This window comes from Aquarana catesbeiana, linkage group LG01, assembly GCF_042186555.1.
Source record: "Aquarana catesbeiana isolate 2022-GZ linkage group LG01, ASM4218655v1, whole genome shotgun sequence".
Lineage (NCBI taxonomy): Eukaryota > Metazoa > Chordata > Amphibia > Anura > Ranidae > Aquarana > Aquarana catesbeiana.
The window spans coordinates 347240019-347267975 of NC_133324.1; the positions used below are offsets into that span (position 1 = coordinate 347240019).

At 40.8% G+C, this 27957-nt stretch overlaps 1 protein-coding gene and 2 gene segments (V, D, J or C); all 3 read left to right on the plus strand.

The window, feature by feature from the left end:
- LOC141145436 (immunoglobulin heavy constant gamma 2A-like) overlaps window positions 1-27957 on the plus strand; it is a 233597-nt gene that overhangs the window by 185316 nt on the left and 20324 nt on the right. Inside the window, 6 exon segments of the C gene segment in view lie at window positions 2426-2698; window positions 5304-5630; window positions 8551-8856; window positions 12855-13175; window positions 13959-14264; window positions 15449-15775. Coding sequence covers window positions 2545-2698; window positions 5304-5630; window positions 8551-8856; window positions 12855-13175; window positions 13959-14264; window positions 15449-15775 — 1741 coding nt within the window.
- LOC141145464 (Ig gamma chain C region-like) overlaps window positions 1-27957 on the plus strand; it is a 258076-nt gene that overhangs the window by 60283 nt on the left and 169836 nt on the right.
- The window catches only part of LOC141118318 (uncharacterized), a 711411-nt gene that overhangs the window by 59818 nt on the left and 623636 nt on the right, over window positions 1-27957 (plus strand). The window lies entirely within an intron of this gene.

Genomic DNA, 27957 nt, shown 5'->3' on the forward strand with positions numbered 1-27957 from the left:
ACTCTGTAGATCAGCCTACCACCAGTAAGTGAAAGAGAGATTATTCTCTCTCCTCTTCAAATCACATTGTTCATTCCTAGGTCTTTCTTATTCCACACAGTCTGTGTTTGTTCTGCTACATACTCCACTATCTTTATCATATCCATCTGCCCCAATTTGCAAATAGCATAGCAATATAACAGAATAGCCTAATGATAAAATCATTTAATATAACGTCAGCCAACTGACACTATATAAATACTTTTTTTTTTTTTTTTTTTGCATTATCACTATTAGATCTTGTTTTGTGATTGTATGCTGTCGGCTACTCATAGCTAGATGTCTTGAGATACCTGTTTTAATTCATATTGATCTATATTTACTTTTACTACAATTATACCTAGAAGGAGGTAGCAACAGTGGGCAGTAAGGAGTCACAGGGATTTGCAATACCCACAAGTGTTGCATAAGAATTTTTGAAGCAATTCCTGTAACTCTGGCTGTTTGTTTTAAACTGTTGCTGCAACTGTTTAAGTGCCTTTGGTAGTGTGTTGTGATGTTTTCCAACCCTGTCACTGCCACACCTAGATAGATTAATATGTAAGTAAATGTTGAGAAAACATATGAATAAAGGCAGGTGATATCTTTGTGGATGAAACGCGTCAGACGAGCCTGCTGTTCCCATTGCGTCATTTTATCAATTAACAAGCGTTTGTTTTACCTCTTCTAAATCCTCCTTTCTTGTTGACTGGTGGTCCTTGTGAGAAGATTTTTTTACCCAATTCTACCAACACCTATATCCATCTGGGCCTTATTATCTTTGGTAAAGAATCACCGATAAGTCTGTTTGATTCATAGGGCGTATGTCCTAATGAATCCACTTTTTACGGTAAGTCTCAGTGTTATTGGTGGCAGTGCTCCATCCCCCCCTTTTTCACGCACATTTGGCGGTGGCTTGATAATTACCATTTGGGGCGTCAAGATACATATGTTTTGGACATTTCCATTTTCATCAAACACTTTTTTCTCACTCGGTGGACTCTTTCTTTGTTCATTCATTTTTTCTATTATTGCTTTTGCGTTTATAATAAGTTGTTCACTGTATATTATGTGTATGGTATATATTGGTTTAATCACCTGACATCACTGCATTTATATGTATGGTATACTTTGGTTTAATCACCTGATATCACTGCATTCTATATGCATGTTATACATCGGTTTAATCACCTGTTATCATTATTTCAATATTGCACATGTATACTGTTTGATATCTTCACAATTATTTTAATTTTGATATTGTATGCATATCAAATGTGCATTAGGTCATCTATGCACTTTAGACTACCCATTTAAATTTTAAATTGTCACTAGCGCTGCACCATCACTTTCCCATTTTACTTTTTGCAATTGTCATTTGCGGTGCTGGCAGCTTCCCTCCCCCCTTCTTTGGACAGTGCGGTATTTAGCAAATTTTTTTCACATGTGAAATAATAATAAAAAAAAATATATAAATTTTTGAGTGCTGGATTTTCATATCTTATATATACAGTTACCAAAATATGTTGCTTTATTTTGCCAATATTTTAAAACATAACTGTAAGGGACACAGATGGGGCAATGCCTACTAGGCACAAGACGTTAGGTTGCCCAACCATAACTGCTAATTCCCTTTTATCAGGTGGGGGGCACCAAGCTGGTATCTTGGAGTTGGGTTCCCAGCAGATTAAACAAGTTGATAGATGATCAAACCTGCTGGAATTCATCTGAAACTGAAAACTTTTATTATTCTTTACAGGTATTTATTTATACAGCACCAATAATTTTACACAGTATTTTTTATATATTGTACCGTCACATCAGTCCCTGCTCTCAAGGAGCTTACAGTCTAAGGTCCCTAACTCACATTCATATATATATATACAAGGGCCAATTTAGACAGGAGCCAATTAACCAAGCAACGGGGGTTATTTACGAAAGGCAAATCCACTTTGCACTGAAAGTGCACTTGGAAGTAAAGTCGCTCTAAATCTAAGGGGTAGATCTGAAATGAGGGGAAGCTCTGCTGATTTTATCATCCAATCATGTGCAAGCTAAAATGCTGTTTTTTATTATCCTTGCATGTCCCCCTCGGATCTACAGCGACTGCACTTCCAAGTGCACTTTCAGTGCAAAGTGGATTTTCCTTTAGTAAATAACCCCCAGTGTAACTTTGAAGTGTGGGAGGAAACCAGAGTACCTGGAAGAAACCCACACAAACACAGGGAGAACATGCAAACTCTATGCAGGTAGTGTCCTGGTAAGGATTTAAACCAAGGACCCTGCATGACAGACGTACTGGCCATTAAGCCACATTGCTATTCTATTTGATTCATCCTTTAACATATGTTAGAACTGGGTTCTACTTTCATTGAACATCTGATGAAATCATTTTTATTTTTTGCAGTTAATGCATCTCCTGGCAAACTACTACCCTTACTTCCATGCTGTGGTGTGCTGGACACGTCACAACTTGTAACTGTTGGCTGTCTTCTAAAAGATGCTTACCCCTCAAAAAAGATAGAAATGAAGCCTGAAAATATTTACAAAAACATTTCTATAGTTATATCCTCGGATAAAGCATCTCTCCGTGCCATCTTCATGAGCATTACTGTTAGTGACTGGGAGAAAAATCGTATCACCTGCACTTCTCAGAACAACACGCCTGTCATTCTCACAAGTAAGTTACCGCATAATGTTTTTCAACAGCTAATCCTTCTATCTATCTATCTATCTATCTATCTATCTATCTATCTATCTATCTATCTATCTATCTACTTTTCTATCTATACTGCCAAAAGGAACATCAGTTTTTAACAGTACCTTGCAGTCTACAGGGAGCCCAGACTAATGAAGGAAGAATAAGTTTCATTTCCAAACAAAAATGAGAACTGAGCATCAAAGGACAACAAAAAATGCTTTTCTACTATCATCAGACATTATTTCCATATATACACATATACGCATCTTCAATATTAAGCCTTTTTAACAGTTTCAAATTCACCCTCTTATGACATATTTATTATCCTGCCTAGTGCCACAGACATCTAGGTCAGTTTTTCCCTGTATACTAATACAAAATAGAACTGCATCACAGTGATGCAACCACTTTCAAATCTGTTCAAATGGTTGATCCACACATCTCAGTGGGCAATTTTTATATCTTGTAAATTGAGGGGTGAAAGTGTTGTGTTTTAAGAACTTACCGCCCGCCATATAGCAAAATGACAGCGGCAAAGTGGTTGTGATATCCTGACCGGACTTCATATGATGTCGCCAGGATATCAAGCCGATGCGCGCCTCCGGGGGAGCGCATCACGGCGATCATTGTTGCGGTGTGTCAGTTTGACACACCGCAACACCGATCTAGGTAAAGATTCTCTAACGGAGACTCTTTAGCACGTGATCAGCCATGGCCAATCACGGCTGATCATAATGTGAACAGGAAGAGCCGTTGATCGGCTTTTCCTCACTCGCGTCTGTCAGACACGAGTAGAGGAGAGACGATCGTCTGCTGCTCTGACAGGGGGGGTCTGTGCTGATTGATTATCACCCCCCCAAGGATGCCCACACTGGACCACCAGGGAAGCCCACCACTAGTCACCACCAGGTATGCCACCCATGGCACTCATAACAATCAGTGCCCACAATGGATGCCAATCAGTACCCACAATGGATGCCAATCAGTGCCCACAATGCCTGCCAATCAGTGCCCACAATGCCTGCCAATCAGTGCCCACAATGGATGCCTGCCAATCAGTGATGCCCATCAGTACCATCCATTAGTGCACATCAGTGCCCATCCATGCCCATCTGTGCCACCTATCAGTGCACATCTGTGCCATCTATCAGTGCCCATCCGTGCCACCTATTAGTGCCCATCAGTGCCGCCTATGTGTACCCATCAGTGCTGCATATCAGTGCCACTTATCAATGCCGTCTATCAGTGCCACATATTAGTGCCCATCATCAGTGCCCATCAGTACCACCTCATCAGTGCCACCTTATCAGTGCCCATCAGTGCAGCCCCATCAGTGCCCATCAGTGAAGGAGAAAACATACTTATTTACAAAGTTTTGTAACAGAAACAAAAAAAAATGTTTTTTTTTTCAAAACTTTCGGTCTTTTTTTAAATTTATTTAGCAGAAAATAAAAATCCCAGAGGTGATCAAATATCACCAAAAGAAAGCTCTATTTATGGGAACAAAATTATAAAAATTTAGTTTGGGTACAGTGTAGTATGACCGCGCAATTGTCATTCAAAGTGCGACAGCGCTGAAAGCTGAAAATTGGTCTGGGCAGGAAGGTGTATAAGTGCCCTGTATTGAAGTGGTTAATATTCTTTGTGAATGGAGGGATTTCACCGTTCATTATATGGCCCATTTAATTGTACTGAGAAGCTTTTATGTACTTGTAGACACGAGCTCTTCTTTAACAGCTACTGGGGAATTTAGCAATTTTCACCTGACCAATCACTGTTGATTTTTCTAATAAGCTGGCATTAGCCTTTATATGGGTTAGACTAGATACCCAGGGATGGTCAGAGTATGTTTGCACGTCCATTCACAATAGTGTCTGAGAACTGCCTTAATTCTGCCCCATAATCAAATGTACATACTGAAGATTGGTATATTGTCCCCAATATGCGCATAAGCTGGCCATTGCATTTACTGATTTTTTTGCAATCCATATACACATGTCACATGCTACACATGTACCATCACAGCTAAATTCTAGGACATGACTCACAAGAAAATAAAAATACATCATCTTCCTTTACAGGGTGGGTTAGGGTTCATTTGCTGCCATTGGTGACAGGGTTAATACTTTCTAAGTCTCTTACCTTAAACAAGCATAATAACTCATGATCAAGAGTAATAACTCTTGGTTTAATTATTTTGATGAGACAAATACTAAAAGACAATATTGAAGTAAAAGGGTCAGCATAGCAGCCAAAAAACTAGAACATTCAGAAGTTGGTCAGTAGTAGTAAGCATTGTTTCTTATGACAGTTTTTTGTTTAAATTTGCTTGTAAATTTGCAGTAAAATGAGCTATATATGATTCCAATGAGACAATGAACTTTGTAATGAGACAGTAACACATAGTGCTGCAATTTGGTCCAGTGGAAACAAATTCAAAGTGGATGATTTTCTTCTTCTTTTGTTGAAACATTTTGTTATTCCTCCTAGATCTGCTTTTAAACTTGTGCCAGTCTTTATGCCAATCCATAACTTCAACTAACTGTTTAATATATTGCTTTGCATGTAAATCTATTTTTTACAGATTCCTACTGCAAAAATACTTATGAAGGAAAAAGTAATATTGAAGTCCTTCTTCCTTCTTGTGGTATTAAACCTGAAGACAATGTTGTGCCAGTAGCGTGTCTCGTATCAAATTTAAAAGGCCATGTTGGGCCTCTCCAGTGGCTTAAAAATGGAAGTCCCTTTGAAACTGATAATAGCTTCAAGCCTTTAAAGGGTGATGGTGGTTTTTTCTTTGGAAGAGGCTCACTGAATATCAGCAAGGAGAGCTGGAACAAGGAGGACGAATATACATGTCAAGTAAAATTCATGACAGAAAATTACATAAAAAATATTAGCAAATGTTCAGGTAAATATATATGCAAGACATGTGTGAATTATTTGTTAAAGTGTTTGACACATGAACTCATAGGTCTGCAGAACTGCTATGACAGTTGCAAAGTGTCCCGTTCTCTTTACTCGATTTTTACAAACAACAATACCGTTTTTTTGTTTCCTTTAGCTTACATGGCTATATGAAAGACTCTGTGTACAGTGGGAGAAATACTTATTTGATCCCCTGCAGATTTTCTAAGTTTGCCTACTTACAAAGAAATGAAGGGTTTATAATTTTTATCATAGGTGTGTTTTAAATGATAGAGACAGAATATTAACCAAAAATACAAAAAAAAAACACATAAAACAAATGCTATAAATTAAGTTGCAGTTCAGTGAGTAAAAAAATTATTGGACCTCCAAGCAAAACATGACTTAGTACTTGGTGAAGAAACCCTTGTTGGCAAACACAGAGGTAAGACCTTTCTTGTAGTTGGTGAAAGGTTTGTGCACATCTCAGGAGGGATTTTGGTCCACTCTTCTTTACAGATCTTCTTTAAATCCTTAAGATTTCTTTGCTGTCTCTAGGTAACTTGAAGTTTCAGCTCCCTCCATAAATTGTCTATAGGATTAAGGTTTGGAGACTGACTAGGCCCCTCCATGACCTTAACCTCCCTGGCGGTATGATTATTTCGGATTTTAGGTGCTGAAAGCGGTACAATTATTTTGCATGGAAATTTGGCGTTTTATATTGTAGGTCTGTAAATCTTAACAATAACACACTTAAATCTGTCCAAACCAGAGTCTAGTAGATATCCCAGGTATGATAAAGTTTGAAACACAAAAACATAAATTATAATATAATAAATAAAAATAAATAATTAAAAAAAAAAAAAAGTAATAAAATAAATTTCCCCACAATTCACTATCGCTCAATTCTGCAAGTGTTCTAATTTACTATTGCTGTTTTCTAGCTGGTCTAAAGCCACTTTTGACGTAAAGGGACACTTTTTGGTTGCTATGGACAATCTCCAGTTTCCAGGCAGAAAGAACAGTGTATATAATATAAAACTGCATACAGGGCATGGGACAAAGCACTGGGGACAAAAGGGATGTGAAATCATTTCATACAGTACTGTAATCTGTAAGATTACAGTACTGTATGTGTTATGATTTTTACTTTTTTTTTAATTTGCCGCCAGGCTCCGCCCCGTGCGTCGCACCGCACGCAGGGAACGGAGCCTGGCACGGAGAGGCTTCAGAGGAGGACGGAGCGCTCGGACACTGCGGGTGACATCGCAGGATCCCGGGGACAAGGTAAGTAAAGCCGCCCCAGGATCCTGCAATGCGATCCCGAGTGTGGCTCGGGGTTACCGCTAATGGTACTGAATTTTAACCCCGAGCCACACTCGGGAATACCGCCAGGGAGGCTAATATGCTTCTTCTTATGCACTCCTTAGTTGCCTTGGTGGTATGGTTTGGGTCATTGTCATGCTGGAAGACCCATCCATGACCCATCTTTAGTGTTCTGGCTGAGAGAAGAAGGTTCTCATCCAAGATTTCACAAAACATGGCCCTGTCCATTGGCCCCTCAATGTGGCAAAGTTGGCCTGTATCTTTAGCAAAGAAACAGCCCAAAAGCATAATGTTTCCAGCTCTGTGTATGCCTGTAGGGATGAAGTTCTTAGGGTCATAGTCAGCATTTTTCTGGGCAAACTTACAAAAATCTGCAGGGGATCAAATAATTATTTTCCCCACTGTACCAATTTGAAATGATGTAGTTGTTGTCCATACCATCTCTTTATAGCTGACTAAAGCTATCCAGGTGTGGAGATAGAATGTTGTTGGAGACATTGGGGTTGATTTGTTAAAGAGTAGAGGCCACTCACTTAGACAAGTGCATGTTTACTTTCCTAGTACATGATTGGTTGATTTAATTAAGCACAGCTTAATCTTATTTACTACCCTCAGTGAATATTTGCTTTGCTAATTACAAAAAATTCCTTTAGTAAATAAGACCCATGTTGTGTTCAACTGTTTTGCAATTATCTATTTCTGCAAACTGATGTAGACAAGCAGTATAACTATAGGCAAAATCCAAATGTTTACCATTGGGGCACCTTGCGTGCAATATGCTTTTATAATCATAACAAAGAAGGATAACAAATTAATATTTGTAGGTCATAAAAATTTAGATGTCCTACATCACAATACATGGATTAACCAATTAGCATATTACCAAAACCAATGACACTGTCAATAGGCCCCTTAAAAAGGGCCTACACTCATTAAAACAGCTTCCTTGCTCCTGGCTCCCCCCTCCCCCCATCTTTCCACAATTGGATAATGTTTTCTAATTTTAGTATGGTTTTTAACATTTTTAGCCTTGCCTAGGCAAGAATGATGTAAAGCTCCCACTACCTCTTGGGATGTCCTCTACAGTTTTACTGAAGGATACATGTGTGCCACAGGTTTCCATGCATGTGCAAGTGTGCAGCAGGTATTTAGGAGTCAGAAAAGACCTGCAGCACATTTGCACACACACAGGGGATTCTCTTGCATGCATGCAGACAATACAGATATCAAGGACCCAGATACCAGCGATGTGCTTGCCTGTGGGGGACTTCCCCATGCATGGGAAGATGTACTGCAGGTCTCTGTAAAGTGCCAAAGACTTGGCAGAGACCTGCAGCACATCTGCACATGCATATCCTAAGATGGCAGCACAAAACAGTGAGGATGGGACCAAAACAGTGCTGGAATGAAGTTCCTCTTTAAGTTTCACAAACCAGTTATGGCTGAATGTGCCTAAAATTTCATTACAATGCTAGGTTTCTTCACTGAACCTTTATACAGCTCACATATTTTATTTTATGGCATTGTATCTGTTTATATGATGTACATAATTAATATGAAGTGTGAACCTGTCCTGAAACATGTCTCTCTGTCCCCAGCATGCCAACCAATCTTTGTCACACCAACTGTGGAAGTGGAATTACCATCCAGAGAAGATTTTCTAAATGACAATGCAACAATAACATGCTCAATTCTGGGCACTAGTTCAGATGCCAGTCAGGTATATTTAATGTTGGATGGCGAAAATTCAAAGAAGAAAGTCACAACTGTTCAAACTGGGGACAATCAAAGGGTCAAACACAGTTACAAGGTTACTGATAAAGAATGGGAGGGAATCAAGGAAATAATCTGTGGGGTGAAGCAGCCCTGCTCTATGCCAGATGTTCATGCAAAAATAAATAAACGTAAGTATATTGCAAAATAAAACAGCTTACATAATCTGTTGCAACATTAGAAAAAATTGGGATCTAAACTGTAATTTGTGTGTGCTAAAAGTGGACATATTATCCTAATTTATATTGAGACTTGTTACACATATTGACATGTGAACAGTCACACAAACCATTTCATTTTCTGGTTAACGCAAAATAACAGTCATTTTCAAATTCCACTTATGATGTGCAACTCATAGTATTTATTACCGAAATGTTTTTAGTTAGGACCAAAAGACTTTCACATATCCACTTTACTTAAGGCCAGTGCCATGAGTGCCACTGTGTAATTAACAAAAAAAAAGTTAATGTGGGCACAGCATTACCCAATTGCTACAATTCCCACATTGTAACTGCAGCTAAAAATAACAAATTAGAAATTGGAGCCCAGTAAAAGATAAAAATAGGTTTCCCATGCCTCCCCTGGATGTAGTGAGAGCTGCTTTTGAAATTGTTGTGAACAGTGGTATGTGTTGCACATGTGGTGTTCCTGCCTGAGATTGGTAGGGTTTTGGTCTAATGGGTTTGGCCTACTTCAAACCCTATTTCATGAGTGCCCAGTTGGCCCTTCTGCATTGTCCCATACCCAGCCTGTATGCTTACCAACAAAAGTTATCTCTTTATCTTAAAAAGACCATAGCCCAGGCCTGAAAGACCCCAAGTGTTGCCTTCCAGGGGGTGAGGGCACTGATGCGCTGAGTGCAATATAAAAAAAACGGTGTGGGGGTCCCCCCAATCCATACCAGACCCAGAAGGTATGGATTTTAAGTGGAACTCCATGTCAAATTTTAAAAAAAACAGTGTGGGGTACCCAACAAAATCTATACCAGACCCTTATCTGAGTATGCAGCCTGGCAGGACAGGAAAGGGGGGCAAGCGAGTACCCTCCTCCAGAACAATACCAGGCCACATGCCCCCAACATGTGGCCTAGTATGGTTCAGGAGGGGGTGTACTTGCTTGCCCCCCCTTTCCTGACCTGCTGGGCTGCATGCTCAGATAAGGGCCTGGTATGGATTTTGGGGGGACCCCATGAGTTATTTTTTTAATCTTGGCATGGGGTTCCCCTTAAAATCCATGCCAGACCTGAAGGGACCTAAGACCTAAGCCGTTTTATTTTACATTTTTGTATTGCTGGCAATGGTATGGCATTTCCGGCAATTTAAATGTAATGTTTTTTCTTTATAAATGTCAGTTTTGCTGTAGCAGGTTCTATACATGGTACAGATGTTGCACTTTACAGGCAGACTAAGGGGACCCTCCAGGCACTATATTTAAAGGAATTTTTCATTTTTATTGTCTCACTTTAAGCATCCTTAAAATCACTGCTCCTGTAAAAATGAACTTTTTAAAAAAAAAAAAAGCATTTTGCATTGATACATGTCCCCCAGAGCAGTACCCGGACCCCCATACCCTTTTTATGGCCAATAACTTGTATATAAGACTTCAAAATGGGCATTTTTGATTTTTCAACTACGGGTCCCATAGACTTTAATTTGCGGTTCAGGTCCAAACTTTTGCGATGCTCGAGAGTTGTGGGGCAAACCGAACCGGAGGGTGTTAAGCTCAACTCTAGTGTTTGGTAAAGGCCCTACAAGAAAGAAAGAAGAGGTATCCTCACTAGACATGTGCATTCGTTTTCGTCCGAATGCATTTTCGTCCGAATTTCAGGTATTTTCGTTATCGTTTTAACAAACGATAACGAAAGTGCAGAGTCCGAAAAATGAAAGATCCGACATAAACAAATGCTTTATTTTCGTTTTCGTTGCTACAACAGTTCAATATAGATAGGAGATTCGACATGATGATGACAATAACAATCTGTCCATCAAACCTGTGGTCGAATGTGCCTAACCTTAGCTCTATTAGTCCAAGATTATTCTACATAGAGAGAAAAGATTTGACGTAGAGAGAAAAGATTCGACGTAGGGGAGGAAAGATTCGACGTAGGGGAGGAAAGATTCGACGTAGGGGAGAAAAGATAAATAAAAATAATGATGATGATGAATGTTATTGGCTGATTGTAACCAAAGAGGAGGAGCAGTAAAATAGCTAGAACTAAGTACACAGTACTTTGGCTTATGGTGTCTGTTGAAAGTTCTAAGAAGATTCGACGGAGCAGGTAAACTATATGGTGTCGCACAGTTTAGCTGCTCCGTCGAATCTTCTTTGAACATTCGACAGACACCATAAGCATTCAATGACAGATTCGACCTTAATTTGGATTTTCGGACGAATGCAATTTTTTAACGAAAACCGAAATAAATAAAAACGAATTTCAGGAGTAACTAAATAAATGTATTTTTTGGACGAAAACGAAATTCTGAAACGAAATATTTCAGTGTGCACATGTCTACTCCAGCACATTGTGTACAATATGCTTTTAATGATATCAGTACATGCTTTATGTTTAAAAACAATCCTGCTGCTCCAGGAGAACCGGCAATAATTGTGTCTGCAATCCAGCTATGCATGGGGTGCATGCCCTGTCATTGCTGCAGAGTACATATGATGAAGATTGGACAGCTGCACACCCATATAATGCAAATAAAAGCTTCTTTATTCAAAACATCATCAATAAAAACAGCCACAAGGCATATTGGCAGGGGAAAAAAAGGTTAATGTGTTTCACGCGTTTAATACGTGCTTTGTCAAAACTGTCAACGGTAAACATGTGAACCGTGTCAATGATTTTGATAAAGCATGTATTAAACGTGTGAAAGGCGTCAACATTTTTTTCCCCTGCCAATATGCCTTGTGCCTGTTTTTATTGATGATTTTTTTTTGAATAAAGAAGCTTTTATCTACATTTTATGGGTGTGCAGCAGTCCAATCTTCTTTCTTTACATGCTTTATGTGGTTTTGTTTCTGCATAAAAATACTTGAGATCCTTAATGGAATTTAGAGTCACTGCAGAGCAATAGTATGTTCAAACATCTTAGTAAATTTACTACTGTGACGTGTGTGCCTGTTTCAATGCACATTGCAGGCACAAAGTAATTACTGTGAGGAATCCTCACAGTAATTACTTTGTGCCTGCAATGTGCATTGAAACAGGCACACATGTCACAGTAGTAAATTTACTAAGATGTTTGAACATACTATTGCTCTGCAGTGACTCTAAATTCCATTAAGGATCTCAAGTATTTTTATGCAGAAACAAAACCACATAAAGCATGTAAAGAAAGAAGATTGGACTGCTGCACACCCATAAAATGTAGATAAAAGCTTCTTTATTCAAAAAAAAATCATCAATAAAAACAGGCACAAGGCATATTGGCAGGGGAAAAAAATGTTGACGCCTTTCACACGTTTAATACATGCTTTATCAAAATCATTGACACGGTTCACATGTTTACCGTTGACAGTTTTGACAAAGCACGTATTAAACGCGTGAAACACATTAACCTTTTTTTCCCCTGCCAATATGCCTTGTGGCTGTTTTTATTGATGATGTTTTGAATAAAGAAGCTTTTATTTGCATTATATGGGTGTGCAGCTGTCCAATCTTCATCATATGTACTCTGCAGCAATGACAGGGCATGCACCCCATGCATAGCTGGATTGCAGACACAATTATTGCCGGTTCTCCTGGAGCAGCAGGATTGTTTTTAAACATAAAGCATGTACTGATATCATTAAAAGCATATTGTACACAATGTGCTGGAGGTATCACAATCCAAATGCACAGGTATGTGTATATACACATTGCATGCTGCTGTTTGGAAAAAAGATAAATGATACATGCTCATAGATTTGCTGCCATTTTTGCCCTTACAGTATGGTATTTGTTTGTTTTCTATCTGAGCTGCTGCTATAATGACCACAGTGAGTTGTGCTTTAGTAAATTGTACTTAATAAATCAGAATTGCTGTGTATGGGAGGCCTGTCACAATGCTAATATATTAATATGAGCAGTTGAATTGTTGTGTAGTCACTATAGATTATCATTGCACACTGTTTTATGTTGCAGCTCTTGAAAATATCAAGCCAAAGTCCCCCACTATTAGCATTCTAGCATCTTGTTGTGATGGAAATGAAGCAGGCATGGTGACATTGGTGTGCACAATTTCCAATTTCTGGCCCCAAAATATTTTGGTGAAATGGTTACAGAATGGAAGCCTCCATAAAAGTGACACTGCCTCTGTCCTAAAAATGCTTGACAGAAATGAAAATTACTTTGCTACAAGCACATTGAAAGTTCCCAGGGAAAGCTGGTATAAGGAGGAATCATACGCCTGTGAGGTTACCCACCAGAAGGAAACATTGCGGCAGAATATAAATATATGTAAAGGTAAGGAGCAATTATGCTAGATTATTATTATTTCTACTATTATTATTATTATACAGGATTTATATAGTACCAACCATTTGTGCAGCGCTTTACAACATGAGGTTAGACAGTACAGTTACAATACAATTCAATACAGGAGAAATGAGAGGGTTCTGCTCATTAGAGCTTACAATCTAGAAGGGAGGGTCAAGTGAGACAAAAAGTAATAACTGTGGGGGGGTGACCTGATGAAGAAAATACAAGTACAGTTGTTAGGTGTGGGCAGGATAGGCTTCTCTGAAAGGAAGGGTTTTCAGGGATCATCTAAAAGCAGACAGAGTAGGAGATATGTATTGGGTCACTCTACTTTTACACCGTGAGATTTTATTGAAAATATCATTGAAAATATCCCCCCAAATAACTGCAGGAGAAAGAGCAGTAGTTCAAAATTTCAGCTAAAGGATATTCCTAAATGCATAATGTTGTGTGGTTTTCCTGTGGAGGACTTCCCTATATGTGCTTAGATGTGCTGTGGATCTCTGCCAAGTCCCAAAGACGTGGCAGAGATCTGCGGCACATCTGCGCATGCACAATATATGCCAAGATGGCAGAGCTGAACAGTGGGGACAGGACCAAATAAACACTGAACTGAAGTTCCTCTTTAAGTGTCACAAACCACCTATGGCTGAATGTGTCTAAAATGTCTTACAATGCTACATTATTGATTTATTTATTTATCTGATAAAAATGTATGTGATAAATATGAAGTGAAACCTGTCCTGAAACATGTCTCTCTGTCCCCAGCATGCCAATCAATCTTTGTCACACCAACTGTGGAAGTGGAATTACCATCCAGAGAAGATTTTCTAAATGACAATGCAACAATAACATGCTCAATTCTGGGCACTAAACCAGATGCCAGTCAAGTATATTTAATGTTTGATGGCAAAAAATCAAATAAGAACAGTATAACCGTTCACAATGGGAACAATCAAAGGGTCAAGCACAGTTACAAGGTTACCGATAAAGAATGGGAGCCAATCAAGGAAATATCCTGTGTTGTGAAACAGCCCTGCTCTATGTCAGATGTTCATGTAAAAGTAAATAAAAGTGAGTATATTGTACAGTCAACATTTGGCAAATGGCAAACACCAAAACTAATTAAAGATTTACTATTGTACAAAACTCACAAGCAATTTACATAATCTGTTGCAGAATTAGAGAAAATGGGAATTTAAACTGGCATTTGTTTGTGTGTGCTCTAAAAGAGATGGATACATTTTCTTTATTTGATTTGGGGACTTGTTGCACATCATGACATGAGAACAGTCACACAAACCATTTCATTTTCTGGTTGACGGAAAATGACAGTTGTTGGGGGATTGGGTACACACAGATAAATCTTCCATATATCTGCATGTAAAATGCAAATTCGTTATACACCTCATAGTACCTATTGCCAAAATTGTTTGTGGTAGGATCATAAGACTTTCAAATATCCACTTTACTTAAAGAGGTTGTAAACCTCGGAAAAAAACAAAAACCTGCAAGATAAAGGCATAATGAGCTAGTATGCATACTAGCTCATTATGAAATACTTACCTTAGAATGATGCCCTGTATCGGTGTCGGCTCTCCGAGTACAGCACAGACATCTTCCACCGTAGTTACTTCCCGATTCCGGCGCTGTGATTGGCCAGAGCCGCGATGATGTCACTCATGTGCACAGGAGTCGCTGGTCACGGCATGACTCCTGAAGACACGGCACCAGTGGCCCATTTCTTTAGTGCGCATGCGAGATGACATTGGCATCAGCGCATATACTGAATATCTCCTAAACTGTTTAGGTGATATTCAAGGTACCTACAGGTAAGCCTTGTTATAGGCTTACCTGTAGGTAAAAGTGGCGTAACAGGGTTTACAACCACTTTAGGGTCAGTGCCATGAGTGCCATTGTGTAATTAACATGAACAAAGCATTACAACATTTCTACAGTTCCCACATTGTAACAAGATACAATTTTAAACATGTTTGAATGGACATAGTGGAAACATCACAAACCCTGCAAGTGTAATGTATCAAAGCAGGTAAACACAAATTATACAAATGTATGAAACATTAAGATTCTGACTGCTGCTATAACGACAATAATGGGTTGCGTCTGAATTCATTTTGCATAATACCTCAGACCTGCTATGTATAGACGGCCTATTACAATACTGAAATATTAGTATGAACAATTGAATGGTTGTGTGGCTGTTATGGATTATCATTACACACTGTTTTATGTTGCAGCCCTTGAAGATATCAAGCCAAAGTCCCCCAGTATTAACATTCTAGCATCTTGTTGTGATGGAAATGATGCAGGCATGGTGACATTGGTGTGCACAATCTCCAATTTCTGGCCCCAGAATATTTTGGTGAATTGGTTACAGAATGGAAGCATCTATAAAGAGGACACTGCCTCTGTCCTTACAATGCTTGACAGAAATGGAAATTACTTTGCTACAAGCACACTGAAGGTTCCCAGGGAAAGCTGGTATAAGGAGGAGTCATACACCTGTGAGGTTACCCACCAGAAGAAAACATTTCAGGCTAATATAAGTACCGGTATATGTAAAGGTAAGGAGCCTTATACTAGATATGTTTTAGTCATTCTAATTTCACATTGTGAGATTTTATATGGCAGATGACAATGAAAATATCCCTTCAAATAACTTTAAGAGAAAAGGCAGTAGTCCAACGTTTCAGTTAAAGGACATTCCTAATGGTATCATGCATTGCATTCAATTCTGCATACAAAAACACAGCATGTACCAAAATAAGCATGCAAGTGTGCTTATTCCTGTACACTTAACAATTGCCATGAGCAAGAATAGCTAATATAGTAGTGCACATCAAGTGACATAGAAGTGCTTGTGCATTTCTTTGTCCAAAAAAAACTTTCTCTGCCCCTAACAGCTGAGTATCACCGAAAGACAGAATGCTACATTTTCCCCAAGTATTTTAACCACTTCAGCACCGGAAGGATTTACCCTCTTCCTGACCAGAGCACTTTTTGCGATACGGCACTGCGTCACTTTAACTAACAATTGCGCTGTTGTGCGACGTTGCATCCAAACAAAATTGACGTCCTTTTTTTCCCGCAAATAGAGCATTCGTTTGGTGGTGTTTGACCAATTCTGCGCTTTTTCATTTTTTCCGCTATAAACAAAAAAGAGCGACAATTTTGAAAAAAGCAATATTTTTTACTTTTTGCTATAATAAACATCCCCCAAAAATATATATAAAAAAAATTTCTTTCTCAGTTTAGGCTGATATGTATTCTTCTACATATTTTTGGTAAAAAAAAAAATCGCAATAAGCGTATATTGATTGGTTTGCGCAAAAGTTATAGCGTCTACAAAATAGGGGATAGATTTATGGCATTTTTATTATTGATTTTTTTTTATTAGTAATGGCGGTGATCTGTGATTTTTATCATGACTGCGACATTATGGTGGACACATCGGACACTTTTGACACTATTTTGGGACCATTGTCATTTATACAGCGATCAGTGCTATAAAAATGCACTGATTACTGTGCAAATGACACCGGGAGGGAAGGGGTTAAACACGAGGGGGCGATCAATGGGTTAAGTGTGTCCTAGGGAGGTGTTCTAACTGTGAGGGGGATTGTTTCACTAGAACATGACAGAGATCACTGCTCCTGATGACAGGGAGCAATAGATCTCTGTCATGTTGCTAGGCAGAACAGGAAAATTCCTTGTTTACATAATCATCTTCCCGTTCTGCCACTCCATGACACGATCGTGGGCTCCCGGCAGACATGTAATCCGCAGGACCCGCAGGCACACACTATGCCGCACACCCACTATGCTGTGTTTTAAAGGGAACGTACCTGTACGCCCATTTGCTCAGCCGTGCCATTGTGCCGGCGTACATCATTGTGCACTGGTCGGCAAGGGATTAAAGTCTACTAAAGAGACCCTGCCACCACTAGACTTTCTTAGTGAAAAGAACTTTTAAATTACACAATTACACAGTTACAGACATGAACCCTTGTTTTCCAAGGGGCCATGTCTGCTTTGAATTTTTCTATGAAATTCAACACTTTACTAAAAGCTGTAGCAAAAAAAAAAAAAAAATATATATATATATATATATATATATAATAAAGCACAGTAATGTGCTCTGAGCACAGTAAATATGTTAGGGCTTGTTCACACTTGTCTAAATTTCTAACACTTAAAGTGGACCTTCAATAATTTTTTAAACTTTCCATCTATTAAATCTTCTGCCCTTGTTGTTTTAACTTTGGATAGTAAAACATTTTTTTTCTGCCAGTAATTACTTTATACCAGGGATCCTCAAACTATGGCCCTCCAGCTGTTGCAGAACTACACATCCCATGAGGCATTGTAAAACTCTGACATTCACAGACATGACTAGGCATGATGGGAATTGTAGTTCCTGAACACCTAGAGTGCCGCAGTTTGAAGACCCCTGCTTTATACAGCCCACTTCCTGTTTCTTGTCTGGTCATTTGCCTAGGCTTATGACATCATCTACAGTTCTCTTTCTCACTCTCGCGAGAGTTTGCCAGGAAGGGAGGGGGGGTGAGTCATAAGAGGGCCAATGAGAGCTGCAGGGCTGCAGAGCTGGAGGTGTGCCTCAGTGTGTCTTTGTAAATACAGGAAGTGAACAGGCAGCAGCTTCAGCTGCCCACAGTTAAAATGGATACAGCCAGGCTTAGTGGAGGGAGATTTCTGCAGCATATTTGGCAAGTACAGAATCACAGTATATATAAAATAATATGCAAAGTGGTTGGGGGGAAGCTTCAGAATAGCAAAGATGTTTTTATTACAAATTATGTGAGCAGACTACAGTTCCTCTTTAACATGCGCTCCTATAGCGTTTGTATGGCATTAGTACGGGCCTCAGACTGGTGTCAATGAGTTTTAGTATGGGGCATTTTACAAGTGTTAAAAAACGCTCCCTAAAGACCCTATTTGCAGTTTTGAAGCGTTTGATGAGCATTAAGGCTTGTTAAAAATGATCCACAATGGAAAGTGACAGAAATAAACTAATTTTACTGCCCCACAACTGCACTGCAACCACACCAACTGCCAGAGCTGAGCATTACCAAAGACTTGAATGGAAGGTGTTGAAGGGCTTCCAATCGCTTCCTGACTTAACAAGAGGCTTCAATTTTGAAGCAAAGTGACGCGATGCTAACGTTTCATGTTTTTATAATGTGAACAGCACTATGTGCAGTCTGTTGTATCATTTGCATAGGCAATTGAGGAGCGTTAACACCCCTCAAATGCCTGCTTTTAATGCCAATGTGAACTCAGCCTAAAACTGTTGATTGAGAAAAGAAGAGCCCTGTCATATGAGGGCCCATGTCAGAGAGAACTCTGTGGGACACTGTTGGTTACACGCCCCAAGGCTATTTTTGAGAATAGGGTATTTTGTGTATAGTACACAATCTTTATGATATAGTACATCGTACAGTACATGTATGCCTCTGGGAGAAGTTTTTAAATTTGTATAACAAAGTAAACAGTGCATGTGTTTTTAATATGTGCAGACATTCAAGACATTTTCTGTATTTATTATATGCATATGTGAATTATGTGTAACAGAAATGAAAACAACTAATCATTAAATGTTTAGCCCTTTTAAAACACTTTAGTTGTCGCACATATACATCACCTTGGGACACAAGCCTATGGATTTGGCAAAAATGTTGTCATTAATTATGTTATTAAAGCAATACATATTTTTCACGGAAAAGCAGAAATTCTTTTGGCAATATAATGTCTTGCAAAAAAGATTGTATATTCTTTTTAAAGTAAAGCCAAAACAGTTTGACAAGCGTTCATTTTAAAACAACAGCGGACAAAGTGTGCAACTTGATTGGTCCCATTCATAAAGAGACTAAAACTAGGCAAAGCCATGGAAAAGTTTATGACATATAAAATCAAGTCTTAAAAAAAAAATGAAAATTGTGTGTATGGCTTTGTAATGTAACGCTGCAAAAATGAATAAACAAAACAAACAAAAATGAAAGTAAAACGTTTACATGTAAATGGTAAACGTAAATTAAAAAAAATAACATAAAATAAATAATAAATAAGAGGGAATGGGAGAATAGAGCTAAGTAGGGCTGATTAGAATTAACTAAAGATTAATAAGGGATTAAGCAGAAATGTTTATAGAAAAAAAGAACTTTGTTCACTCGTGACAGGAAATAATTTACTAAAGCCCAGCACACATGGGCCGAACGTCGGGCAGCATTAGCCAGTTGAATAGAAACAGGCTGGCATTCAGCCCGCGTGTACTGCAGTCAGCCAGCTTCTGTCATAGGGGCATGACCGAAAAAGGTCCCAACCAGCGCTAGATAGTACAGCAGCTGCTCCTGAGCTGTCAGGTTTTTTTTGTTCAGCCCTGCTGGGTTGAATTGTAAAAATACTAGTGCGTACTATGCTTAAGAGAGTATAGGCTTTTTACTTAAAACGGAGCTTCAGGCTCCTTCAGAAAAAAATAAATGTCAGCAGATACAAGTACTGTAGCTGTTGACTTTTACTGTAATATTAGGACACTTACCTGTCCACGAATCCAGTGGTGTCTTCACCCAAACTGATTTTTCAATCAGCTCTTGGGCGCTGCCGCGATCAACTCAGCTAAGGGAAACCAGCAGTGAAGCCTTGCGGCTTTACAGCCGGTTCCCTACTACGCATGCAGAGGCGTGCTACACTTTGTGAATGGCTCAGCAGCAAGGGAAGGAGGAGGGGCCGAACTTCCGGCTAACTTCGCCGTGGCGAAGCCAGCCGGAAGTGGGAGCGGGTACCTGTCAAAACCAGGTACCCGCTCCCCCCTCCACACAGAAAGGGGCCAAATGTGGCAGCGGAGGGGGGGAGGAGGCATACAAGTGGACCTTACCCTTTTGGATGGAGCTCTGCTTTAACTTAATGGATGAGGTGAACTTCAATCATCCAATCAAATGTGAGCAAAAATCCTGTTTCTTTCATTTTCCTTACATGTAACTGGGCTTTCATAATGAACACAGCTTCAGGCTATTTATTAAACTTAGTGGACATTCACTTTGTAGGCAGCGTAGGCAAAGTAGACAGCCTCTACTCCTTTAGTAAAGACACTCTTTTGTATGCATATAACAGAACTAGTATAAATACATTTATCACAAACAAAATAACCACTGGCTGTGCATCTGTAACAAGTTTAAAGCATGCTGTTAAATCAACTGCCTGTCGCTGTGATTTCACTAGTACACTGACTATTGTGGGGGCAGGAAGTAGTAGGCATACAAGATGTTTCCCAGGGTACTTGGGTATACATTTTTCTTACTTCAAAAGCTTGAACTCCTCAAATTACCAAGGATATATCAATCATTTCAAGAAAATGGTTCTCAAACTTTTTGGACAATACTACCATGACCCCCAAGAGTAACCCCTAGAATTTATAAGCCCAAAATCTATTTTAACATTTTAATAACATTTTTCATTCACCTGCTGACTCTGTACATCACACATATGTTTTTCTTTGTCACGGGACACAGAGCCACAGTAATTACTGTATGGGTTATATAGGCACCTTTAGGTGATGGACACTGGCACACCCTAGACAGGAAGTTTAGCTCCCTATATAACCCCTCCCCTTACTGGGAGCACCTCAGTTTTTTCGCCAGTATCTTAGGTGTTGATCATGAGTAAAGATGTGCTGTGCTGAGCTCCACTGGAAAAATCTTGCTGGAGCAAGCCATGCACCCGGATCCATTCAAAGTGTCTTTTCAGGCCAAATTGAATGGTACCCAGGCCTTGTGTCTGAAGAAACAAGGTTCTGTCTGTAACACTTATCCTTTTAGAGAGCTGGACCCCGGCATCCAGTGTTTGGTCTTTTCAGCCATATTTTCCTGGCGGAGTGCTTTACAGGTCCAGGGGTGTGGAACCCCCGATAAAAAGGGGCCCCGGTCCCTGAAGGTTTTTTAACGGAGCCCACCGTGAGTGGTGAAGATTGGGTCTGTCTGGTTTACCACAGAACCCTGCAGCTGGATAAGGTAAGGGAGATTCCTAAGGATTTTTTCTAATTCTTGTGGGTTTTCTTCTTTAAGTAAATGTTTTCATGCCTAAAGTTGCCAGGGGTTGTCAAGAGCACGTACCTGATTCCATGCTTGTTAGTCTCGCTCTGTGTCACAAGCTGCACACTTCCTCCAGCCCAAGCCCCAGGTAATATGTGGGATGGGGGTTTTTTCTCTGAATGTCCACCCACCTGGACAGCTTCTTTCCAGGAGGCAGAGGGAGCATGGGTCAGTCGGCGGTATGCCGCGCCACTCCCGCTGCCGCCATTACGGCGGTTCTCCATCCATCAACTCTCCTCCACCCCAGCCCCCCTCCACGTGTGATCCGGTCGGATCGGAGCCCCGCTCACGCGGGAAAACAGTCTCTTTGAAAAACGATGAGGGGGGCAGTGGGGGGTCGGAGGAAGGGGGAGCGGGGCCTTAGCACGGCGTCGGCATGATTCAGCGTCCACAATGCGGGCTGTGTAAAGCTATAAAGTGCACCTTTTTTTCAGGTGCATATAGCTGAAGGAGGGACACAGAGCAGACGCATGGCATGTGAGTGTGGGTGACACAGGCATTCCCAGGGCACGTTTGCTTAGCATCAGACTGAGCCTTGATAGCAGCAGCAGTTGCTGGACTATTTTGCTCAGCAGTGGGTGCATTTTCTGCTAGTACCTCTGCATTTGTGCTTGGCACTATGGGCAGAAGGGGAGGTACAAATACCCCAAAAAACAGGAGTTTAAAGGGATCTCCCTCAGGCTCTGAGGACGCTCTCTGCAACGCCATCCCCCCTGAAAGACCTAGGGAGGCTGGTCAGAGTGAGTCATCGGGTTTGTCAGGGGTTGCAACTTCTTCCGGCATTTCAGCCCCTGTATATATTACTCAGGAGGTTTTCTCAGCCATGATTGGATTGGAGGAAAGATTAGCGGCTTTAATCGCATCTTCACAGAGTGGAAGAAAACACATTAGGTCCCCTTCTACCACCCAGGACCCTCACACAGAGGAACAGTGTAAGAGGGAAAATGATTCTCCCTCAGGGGACCATGAAGAGACTGATGACTCCTCTTCCAAGGAATCAAGTGGGGAAGAACCATCTTCAGCTTCACAGCCTGAGAAATTGCTGGTGCAATCTCTTACTGAAATGGTCCGCTCCACATTGAAGTTACCCTTAACTGAGTTGATTGAAAAGCCCACTTCTTATTTGGGTTCACTGAAGCCTCCTCAAGCTTTGCAAAAAGCTCCTGGCTGAGTTCCCTTACTGCGGTGAAAGGCTGTTTGGGGATTATTTAGACAATTATACCCAAAATATATCAAGTGGGAAAAGTACCCTTTTGCCAGTTGAGGAAAGGAGTAAATGTCCCTCAATTTCTCCAGTGCCAGGGGCATCAGCCTCCAGACAGTCGCGACGGCCTCCACCGTCAGGTTCAAGAGGTAAACCTCAGGGTCAACCCCAGGGACAAAAGAAATCCTGGGTGAGGAAACCTACAAGACAGAACGCTAAACTCTCTTTATGATGGGGCACCCCCACTCGCTTGAGTGGGGGAAAGACTGCTACAGTTCTCAAGGGTCTGGCAGGAGGATTTTCAAGACCGATGGGTGGTCTCCACAATAGCTCTAGGTTACAAACTAGAGTTCCGAGAATTCCCATCGCCTCGTTTCCTCAGGTCAAATGTTCACAAAGATCCAGAGAAAAAGAAGTCTCTCCTTCAAGTGTTAGACCGGCTCTTGTCATAGAAAGTGATCATGGTGGTCCCCATGAAAGAGCAGGGGCTGGGGTTTTATTCAAACCTTTTCACAGTGCCAAAACCAAATGGAGATGTCAGACCCATTCTAGATCTCAAGGATCTAAACCGCAGAAATAGCCTTTTGAGCCGATACCACATATTTCCTTGGTCCTTTTGACAAGGAAGCTAGTTTTTCTGGTAGCCATATCTTCTGCAAAAAAGGTATCAGAATTGGCCGCTCTTTTTTGTAAAGAGCCATATTTAATTATTTACAAGAATAGAGTAGTATTGCGTCCTCATCCTAGCTTTCTGCCGAAGGTGGTTTCAAGTTTTCATCTAAACCAGGATATTATTCTACCTTAATTTTTTCCAGACCCATGTTCTACGGAAGAAAAGTCACTACCTTCTCTGGATGTAGTGAGAGCAATCAAAATCTATTTGGAGGCGACTTCTCAGATTCATAAAATGGATGTTTTGTTTGTGTTGCCTGAAGGTCCTAAAAAAGAACAGGCAGCGTTGAAATCTACTATTGCTAAGTGGATTCGGCAAGTAATTATTCAAGCTTATGGTTTGAAGAGGAAAGTTCCACCTTTTCTAAATCAAAGCGCACTCCACCAGGGCTGTTAGTGCTTCGTGGGCAGTGCATCACCAAGCCTCCATGGCTCAAATCTGCAAAGCCACAACTTGGTCTTCAGTCCATACATTCACCAAATTCTATCAGGTGGATGTAAGAAGGCATGACGATATCGCCTTTGGGCGCAGTGTCCTGCAGGCAGCAGTATAGGTCCTCAGGTCTGATTGCACCCTACTTTTGTTTGTGTCTCCCTTCTCTCAGATAGCATTGCTCCAGGACATTACATACAGTACAGGCATACCCCACTTTTAAGTACACATTGGGGTTTATTTACTAAAGCTTGAAAGTGCACAATCAGGCTCACTTCGGCATAGAAACCAATGAGCTTCCAGGTTTTATGACCAAAGCTTAATTGAACAAGCTGGGGTTAGAAGCTATTGGTTTCTTTGCAGAAGTGAGACCGATTTTGCACTTTCCAGGTTTAGTAAATAAACCCAATTGTGTACTTAAAAGTGGGGTATGCCTGTAATTACTGTGGCTCTGTGTCCTGTGATGTATGATTAAGAAAATAGGATTTTTCTAACAGCTTACCTGTAAAATCCTTTTCTTGAAGTACATCACGGGACACAGAGGTCCCTCCCCTCTTTCTGATTACATGTGTATTGCTTTGCTACAAAACTGAGGTACTCCCAGTAAGGGGAAGGGTTATATAGGGAGCTAAACTTCCTGTCTAGGGTGTGCCAGTGTCCATCACCTAAAGGTGCCTATATAACCCATACAGTAATTACTGTGGCTCTGTGTCCCGTGATGTACTCCAAGAAAAGGATTTTACAGGTAAGCTGTTATAAAAATCCTATTTTTTCAAATGGCAAAGCTAATGTATTGCATTATCTGCTCCATGTTGGAAAAATCCCCATAGACTAGCCCATAATGAAGACGGAAGAATATTATGAAACTATTCCTGAAGTGAAGTGCTGCAATATAAATTATTAAATTAAAACAATGTGCAAAATCCTCCCAAAGTTACATAATGCAGCCTACAGTTAAGCTAATTAAAAGAAAAGTATGGACATTAAAAAAAAAACAAACATTTATATTCACCTAGGTGGATGCAGCATCAATCTGATAATGCATGCGTTCCCTGTTGGCTCTGCAGTGAGAACTGAGCGATTAAATACCACTGATCACTCAGTTCTCCCCTCAGCTCTGAGCAGAGAGCCGTGACTGTCAGTCGCCGGCTCTCTTCTCTGCCTCTGCAGTACTTACTGGAGTGCTGGGTTGTGGAAAGAGTGGGAGGGGCAGACTCAGGCTCTCAGCGGATCGCTGAGAGCCTGAACCAGGTACAGGTCCAGGCATCTGGGTGGATCCTGACTGTAAATTTGGGATCTTTCCCGAGCCTGGACTGCCTGAAGGACGTCACCTGACAGCAGACTTTAGTCCGTTGTCAGCTGGAAATTAGTCACAGGAGTGCAGACCGACCTGCACTCCTCTGATCCATAGGAGAAGTATAGCCAAAATAGCTTTGGCTATACTTCTCCTGATGACCAAGTCATTAGCTTGTTAAAAAGACTTACCCTGCCTGCAGTCATTCTTTTCATGACAATGATGTGGGAGCTGTAGTTTAAGCTTAAATCTTTTTACCCTGACAAGTGAGGAGGAAAGTGGAAAGTGACTGGGAGAAATATAAATTGGGTAAATCTTTTATTCCCAAAAAGCTTCCTGGTTGCATTTACTAAGTTCTATTAGTGTTTTAGCTTTTGGTTGTACTTTCTTTTTCATACATCATGGGACACAGAGTCAGGCTAATATTCATTACCTGCTGGGTTATACTTCATCAGGTGAATGGACACTGATAGACCAAAGGTCTTCAGACAGGAAGTTATGCCCTATATGACCCATCCCATACAGGAAGTACTTTTTTAAGTTTTTTACCAGTGTCTGCAAGGTGGATGGCATTATTTGTTTGCGCTCTCTGAGCTCCAGGTCTCTAGTGCCACAAACGGTTCCAAAATGAATCAGGGGATTGACCAATCGGATCCATTTGACATAGGCTTTGATGCTTAGATAAATGGTACCCGAGCCTCGCAAAGAAGACTCAAGATCCTGCAAGGTTTTGCCTGTAATGTGGCCTCCGGGCGCTGGACCCTGCGGAGTGGAAATCCTGGACACTACAGCGCTAAGGCATTTCCTGCATGGTGCTGTACAGGTCCAAGGGAGTGGACCTTAAACATGAAAGGGTACCCAGTCCTTGAAGGTCCAAGTAACAGGAACCCGCTGTGAAGGGTGAAGATTGGGCCCTTAGTTTCTAAGTGGCCCTGCACCTGGACAGGTAAGTGAAACCCCTTTATTTTATTATTGTGGGGTGTCCTAGTGATTGTAACAATCAGTCAAGCTAGCTAAAGGCTGGACACTTGTGTGCGGTGACCATATGGGGGAGTTCTGGGCTAGCTGTGGGTGTTTGCAAAGTGTACCATTTTTGCTTGTGTCTGGCTGTTTTTTACCTGTATGATGGCGCACGATGGTGCACCATTTCGCCTTGGTTCACCATGGCACATGTGCATTCGCAAGAGCACTGCTGGGCTCAGCAGTTTGTTTATTTGGCGGCCATGACGCACGCGGCTTCGCCACACATGCACCGTAGCCTTATCTGGGCGCACAAAGATTTGCATCCTGCGCAAATACAGTCACACCCGTTCGCCGGGACCACGCACATGCGTGCGCACGCACAGAATGTTCCGGCGCACACGCAGCTTATTTAAGCTGTGTAGGCCAAGCATGTGGTGCTTCCAGAAGGCAGCTGTGGAACAGAGAGCATGGTTTTGAACAGACACTTGCAGTGGTTAATTTTTCCTTACCCGGGTCACGCGAGTCACCAGGTGTTGCTTAGCAGGCTAAAGGTGCTTAGCAGGATTGTTGCATAGGGGTTTGGTGAGCCCTATTAAAGGGTCTTCCTTTTGAGGTGTTTTAATACTACACCCAAGTACTCTTTGTTTGTGGCTATTAAATGTCTTCCAAATAGAGGAGTGGGACTAACACCACAGGAAAGGGCACACCTATGTCATCAGTAGTTCCTGATGAACCTAGTCATATCCCTAGTATTGTATCCCCTGAAGGACCAGAGGCTTCCGGGCAATCTGAGCCACTGCGCCTATCTGGTATTGTGCCTACAGTCAACGCTGCTGCTTCACCCTTTATCACTAAGGATGAACTGTCCTCAGCCCTAGCTGTGTTAGAGCACAGGATTGCTGGCATGATTAAAACAAAGAAAAAACTGTGCTAAACCCTTAAACCATGTGTGAAGGTATATATGAAAAGACATCAAATTGATTGTGGAAGGATATGTGAGTCCTCTAAAGATTAGATAGGATGAAATACAAATCAGAAATAAGCAATCAATATTGTATGATAAAAATCACAAAAGTGCAAAAAGCATAAAATAGTGAAACTTAAACAAAAAAAGTCCCAGGACCGAAAAGGAAATCTTCTAAAAAGATGGGAAGAGTCCCCAGTTGGCTCTTTGTAGGGATCAGTGTATAAAAGTGGAAATTAAAAACGACACCCCTTGCAGTGATCCTCCACCTTTAAAAATACATGCTTACGAGATAGTAAGCTTCAATAAGCTCATAGATAAACCAGAGGCCGGATAACCAGCAAATATAGGGCCATCCCTCTGTTGACGTGGCAGATGACAGGCAAACCAGGTAGTGTGGGACCTTATGATCAGGGATCCAGCAGCATCAGGACATCACTCAATCAATGTACCACGGACATGCATGGGGCAGGAGGAAGTTGCCACAACCCAAGTCACCATGCGTCAAAGTACCCCATGATTAGTGGGTCCTACACTATCCATGGATTGGGAGACCCAGGCCCTGGGTCCAAAATTCTTCTAAACCCAGCACCAAGCCCTCCTTTTGAGGGGACGCCCCCCACTCCATCGGGTGGGGGAAAGGCTGCTGCATTTTGCGGACATTTGGAACGCAACAATTCAGGACGAGTGGGTAACCTCAATTATGTCTTGCGGTTACAAGGTGGAGTTATGGGGGGTCCCCCTCAGAGCTTTCTAAGATCCAGCGTTCCCTCATATCCTCCAAAAATAAACTTATTGCTTCAGGTGCTACATTATTTAGTGCATCAAGGAGTGATTGTAGAGGTTCCTGTATTCGAAAGGGGCACAAGGGTTTTTTTTTTTATCATTGAAAATTTTTATTCTTAGCAAAGAAGTGTACACCAACATTTTAAGTAACAAATTGGTATTATACAGGAAATGTTCCTTATAACCTTAAAACAGTATGATTCCTTATGGATACAGTATTATTTGTGATGGTAGAGAATTATTTGCAATATTCACTGTTAGGGTCACAAATCGCACTTCCTAAGCATGGAATTTATTGTTTATCGTATGCATGTAACTACTATTA